At 36.4% G+C, this 6,000-nt stretch overlaps 1 protein-coding gene across 1 annotated transcript in view; it reads left to right on the top strand.

Moving 5' to 3' along the window:
* The first annotated feature begins 1,307 nt into the window (after window positions 1–1,307).
* Window positions 1,308–6,000, top strand: part of pogza (pogo transposable element derived with ZNF domain a) — a 42,916-nt gene continuing 38,223 nt past the window's right edge. The window contains exons 1-2 of the mRNA XM_061741955.1: window positions 1,308–1,444; window positions 5,376–5,516. Coding sequence (XP_061597939.1) covers window positions 5,387–5,516 — 130 coding nt within the window. The 5' untranslated portion in view covers window positions 1,308–1,444; window positions 5,376–5,386. The remainder of the gene's footprint in view (window positions 1,445–5,375; window positions 5,517–6,000) is intronic.

The raw sequence follows: 6,000 nt of genomic DNA, 5'->3' as shown, positions 1-6,000 counted from the left end.
AAATCAATAAATAAAATCGGTGCAAAAGCTTTAGGGAACTCAAGGTGCTTGAGAGAGGAGTGGGTGATACTGTTGATGACATCATCAGTACCTCTCCCCTGTCTATAGGCAAACTGGTACGGGTCCATTGCCAAATGAACCTCTGCTTTAACGATAGACAACATGAACTTCTCATAGCCTTTCATGACAATTGATGTCAGGGCCACAGGTCTAAAGTCATTGTTATCGGCTGGAAATCGTTTCTTAGCAACAGGAACTATTGTGGCTTTCTTCCAGAGAGCAGGGACAGTATGGGAATCCGTGCTGGAAGATGGGGCACCAAGCTGGGTCAATTACAATACTACAACTAGCATCTGTTAAAATAGTTCCCATTCCCATTGTTATATCTTTGAGCTGGGTCATGGTTTTCAAACCTAAGAAAAAAGTAATTCAGTTCATTTGGTTTGCCCAGATCATTATCAACATTATCAGCACCAGTTCTTCGTGGTTTTTATTTTAGTTTGTAATGGATTTCATGGAGGCCCACACAGCTTTTTTGAGTGCATTGACATGAAAGTATCCTCTATTAGTTCCCTGTGACGCTTTCGGGCCTCTTTCAGCTTCTGGTTGAGTTCTTGTTGCACCCTTTTCAGGTAATTACTTTTGTTACATGACCAGAAGAGTTATTTGTGTGATTGAAGATTACCATTAGGCTACATGTAGCTAACCAAATGCAGCATTTTAACAGTTTTTACAACTCATTCTGCTACTTTTTTTTGTCAAACTCATGGATTTAACTCATTTATAAATGACATTAACAATTTGTAATAGCCTACCATAGTTAAGTGCATTGTTTTTACTGGATGTGGATAAGACTTTTTTTCTTCTTAAATCTGACTGCCAGCAACGTGAAGCTAACAAAATCACCTGTTCCACTAAACACCTTTTGATGCTACACTCATCGTTTTTGTTCATTATTAAAGATTAAAAATCTACAAACAAGGTCATAACCACATGACTTTATTTGTTATATTGCGAGTTAATGCATGCTAGCAGTTAGTACAGTTAGCATACAGACAAGGCTGTGGACTAACTGATAAAGCATAACATTAAATTCAAACTATGTATAATCTTAATCCACATAAAATATCTAGGGACAATCAGTGAACTTTTTCACACATTTTTAAAGTTAAGTTTTAATGTCATGGTCGTTCCCATATTCATAGGTATATATATTACTCCGCCCAACTGAACGTAGTTCCACCGAATAAAACCAGTGGAGGCGGAGGGATACGAAGCGCCGTGACTGGACCTAGACCCGAGCGTGCTGCGGCTGCTACCTGCTAACAGTTTCTATCCTGGGACTATGAAACATTCACGTTTTATTTTAGGAAAATTAAAAGTTTTAATCGTGGAATTTTAAAGGAATCAACATTCATTTGCCATATTAGAGGGTCTGCATTAGGTAAGAGCACACGTGACACTTTTTAAAGACGGATTTCATCCAAAGTAGTTAAAAGTCACACATTGGGCTACTTGGTTAGCACACTAGCTCGTGGCAGGAAGCAGCTTCAGTGCAGCAAGCTCACACAAAACCAGCACTGGTGCAGGAAATACTGTTCCCAGTTTGGATAAAGGCTCAGAAAGTAAATTTAAACTCATTCAGTTTTAGAATTTTGCATGCTTTGCTGCAGTTGTGTTTTGTTAAAATGTTTAAAATAGCTTTGAAAGGTGCATTAGCATGTTAGCTTAGCTTGTTTAAAGAGAGAATTTTTTAAAATATCCTGCTTTTGTGTCGGTGAATGTGACAGTAACATAGTCTTCATAACTTTAAACATCATTAGTTATTAGTCTCTGTTCTAATACAATTCTGTCAAATCTTTAAGCCAAAGCTGACAGTAGTTTTTATGACTTTCCAATAGTTTCCCTAACAACGTGTAAGATGGTTATAGTGGGGACATGACAGGTGTGATATTTATTGCTTTAATTATATCAGGTGAGTTTTTGAGGCTGTGAAATTTTGTTTTTAGCTCAAACATGACAATAACATAAATATTTCATATTTTTTTACTTATTTATTCGAAGTAGAAAACTTTTTGCCCACCGGATTTGCAGAAAGCTGCAGCCAAATATAAAAAGAAAACTCACATCTTCTTCTCACCATGCACTTGTTTATTAGGCCAACGTTTAACAGTAAGCATCACCAAAAACACAGCGAAAAAGAGATAACACTCACAAAGTGTACGTATCCAATACATCAATCAATGATTATCGAATCCAAATGTATAATCATTAGAAAGGGAGGATGATTATACCTGTAAAGTGTCAATCTTAGTAGCAATCAATTTAAAATATTTAGAGTGAGGGAAGAGAGTCACACAGCAAAAATCCCATCTAAGTGTTTTGATCTCATACAGTATAAAAAAAATAGGGAGGATGAATATACTGTAAAAACACAAAGTACATCAAAACTTATTATAAAGAGAACATCTTAGAATAAGTAGGAGTCAGGCCTAGTCTCCTAATCCAGTGGTTCCCAACCTTTTTTCCTTGTCCCCCCTACTTGTGTCTAAGACAAGCCAGGCCCCCGACCCGTACGTACTGGCACCAAAAGAGTAAAGTGATTCGTTACAAATCCTTAATTGAAAAAATGAACATTAATTATGTTTTTGTGATTACATTTATCTTTGGTTTACCCTGTATACATACTACTTTGTCTTTCTCACCTTCATTTTGTGTCACCAATGTATAAAATACGCACAGAAAATAATTGCAAGGACATAAATCATTTCTGAAAAATGTCTCTTTTAATATGAGTGCAAACATTTTTAACATTTTTTCTTTAACAACCTGTCGGAGTAGTAGTATGATTAAATGTTGAATAATGATGATATAATAATAAGTTATTAAGTTTTTATCCTGCTAAATAACTTAGAAATATATTTTGGTCATTTTAAAATACTACGTGGGTTTATACAGACTTGGATTACAGTATTCCATTAGGTGTATTATTATTTTTTTATTTATTTAACATGCGCAAATATAATTTGTACAACTGCATATCCTCAAAGCAGACAAAGTTTTGCGCCCCCCCAGAGATCTCAGGTGCCCCGCCAGGGGGCCCTGGACCCCAGGTCGGGAGACTATGTCCTAATCGGTTCCTGGAGAATTCCTGGAGAAAGGAAGGGAAAGGAGAACTGTTCAAATTCAACTCTCAAAATGTTTAAAGATATTTAGAAGAGGTGAATATGAATATATATATATATATATATATATATATATATACACATTACACAAGTTATACATATAGATACTGGCTTTCGTTATTATTGGGAAGTGTGAGGAAGGAAACTACACATGATAAAAAACAATCAAATGATAACATAACACTCAAAGGCAGTTCATCATTCAATCCCTTAGGTGCCAGTGTTTGCAAAGTAAAAATCCAGAAGAGCTCTCGACGTTTTAGCAGTAAGTCCAGATTCCCACCCCTCCGTGGAAGGCTGATTTTTTTTTTTTTGCAAGTCCACAAAAACGTAAAGTTGAGATATCGTGTTTGTTCTTGTTGAAATGAACAGCCACAGGATAGTTACTGTCTTTTCTCCGTATGGAGCTTTTGTGTTCATTTATCCTTTGTTTTAACTGTCTGGAAGTTTTTCCCACATATGCTAGACCGCAAGGGCAGCGTATCATATATATGAGATGTGTAGATAAGCAAGTAATCACCTGTTTGATGGAAAATGTTTTATTGGGGTGATGGCTCTGGCTGGCTGTTCTACCTTCTGCAAAGCCTAAACGTTCAAACCATTTCCATATAACATGTTTGTGCAGGAACATTTATTAAAAAGAAAGTTGCCTTCAGTGTAAAATGAAATAAATAAAGTTAACAGAACAGAGTAAATCTGTTTTTTTTTTTCTTAATATTTGTTATGGAATAAATGGAGAACTAACTGGTTTTAACCGGCACCTGTTTGTAGCATGTTATCACTGTTGGATTTAATAGACCCTGTTGTTTGTCAACTGCCATGAAACAACAAAAGTAGAACATTTCCCTCCTGTTCCAGTGAACCTCCGATGCTTCTGGGGTTTAAATAGAAACATGCCAAACCAGACTCAAAAATAGTCAAAAAGGTATGTGTGGAACTCCTTCAGTAAAGTAAATAAACAAAGATGATCCATTAAAAATTCAGCAAGGTAAAGCTAGGAATAAGATAAGTCTACTGTGAGTACGTATTCTGAGACACAACCATGGTTGTATTAAACATGTTCAAATTATTACTGATGATTTTGAACAGTATTGAAGGGTTAGATGAGCATCAAATTTTCTCATCTTTTGTCGGTGAAATATGTTGAGTTTCGTTTTGCGTTGTTTTTGAGATATGTACCGGTAATATGAAATAGACTTCCCTGGAAAACATGTCACTTGTACCTCCATTGATATAAAACGATATCTATGCTATTTTCGCAATTCCTTACATGTACTCACAGATATTGTTTTATTGACTTATTTCTTTTTTTTTTTTAAGTTCACTCTTGTCTTTAATCCAACAAACTTTCAAATCTTGATTTGTCAGACCGTAGACGGTGTACCTCTTCACCTCGCTGCATTTTAAAAGGGTTCTAGAGGCTTTTTTTTTCTTTCTTTCATAGAGATTTATTTTTCATTTGTAGAATCATCTATAGTGTTCCTTGACGGTGGTTTTTAGAAGTGTTTTTCAGAATCGTCTCTTTTATACTGCAGGGCTACACCAGGGTCAGAAGATCCCTGCTATTTTAAACATTATTTTTTTGGGATTGTCATTTTACATAGATATGTCATCCCTGAAAACTTTAAATATACTGGTAATAAGTGCAGTTGAAAATGTTCTCTCCAAATCTACTAAAATATTATGTAGAGTATGCAGAGCATCATTATTATTTACATGATGTAAATCTGTGAATCTCTAAAGAATAGGTTGGGAGTTTGGTCATGGCTTACACAGTTGCTCTGAAGCCACACACTTTAGAAACGAGTATGAAGCAGCTCTTCAGATTCAGAAAACTTTCTATCCCCGAGGGGCAATTGCCAGCTCTTTTCATTACACAAGTTGGCTTACCTAAGGTGTCCTAAATATTTGCTGTTAAACTAACGGATGTGTGTGCTTCCTGGTATTCCACACTTTATAACTGTAAACTATGTAGCTGACTAAAAATAATTTACATCTATGTTTGGACCTTTGTGCTGTTGTCACATGCAGACAATTTGCAACTTTTAACAAATGTGTGCTGATCTTAAATTCAAGATCAACATATATATTGAAGGTTCAACAGAAAATATATTTTCTTTTTACTTGTAGGATTTTGAGTAATCTATTTAAATTAATTTACCCAGATTGACGTTGTTTTTTTTCATGCAGCTTAGTGAAAGATGATGGAAGTCGAGACTGAAGAAAGTGATGCTACTGACCTGTCGATGGAGTGTTATGAGGAGGATCAGGATGTGCTGTCGAAACTACCAGATGCTTGTGAAGAAGAAGAAGATGACATACTGGAAGAAGGTTGGAGTTCAAACATACAACTTAGTGATGCACCGAATGTTCGGTAACCAAAATTGTTCGGCCGAAAATAGCAAAAAAAAACACTTTCGGTGTTTGGTGGAATAAGTGGGGGGAAAAAACGAACAATTAATAACGGCATGTTTAGATGACGCAATCGAACAGCGTGGAGTGAGGGGCGTGCGGCGTTAAATGCAGCAAACATGTCAGCATGTCAGATCATTACTTGGATGTGGGAAAAAGCAGAGGACACAACAAATGATCCAGGCTGAGTTGGATTTGGAAAACCGCTTGGTGATGGAGAGGGTGACGGGACGCACAGCAGAGAAAAGATCCCGTACTACCGATGCGGTGGAGAACCCTCACTGTCTGATATGACGAGATCCTCCAAGAAAATAACCCAGATTTTTACAATTTATTATACAAGTCTTCAAAATGCGGAGATCAGCCACGCTCCACCGCGACCCGATTAATTGGATTTGAACGG

The sequence above is a fragment of the Cololabis saira genome, chromosome 15, assembly GCF_033807715.1.
Source record: "Cololabis saira isolate AMF1-May2022 chromosome 15, fColSai1.1, whole genome shotgun sequence".
Lineage (NCBI taxonomy): Eukaryota > Metazoa > Chordata > Actinopteri > Beloniformes > Belonidae > Cololabis > Cololabis saira.
Note: the sequence above shows the minus strand (reverse complement) of the source record. Positions and strands in the feature narration are given on the sequence as shown.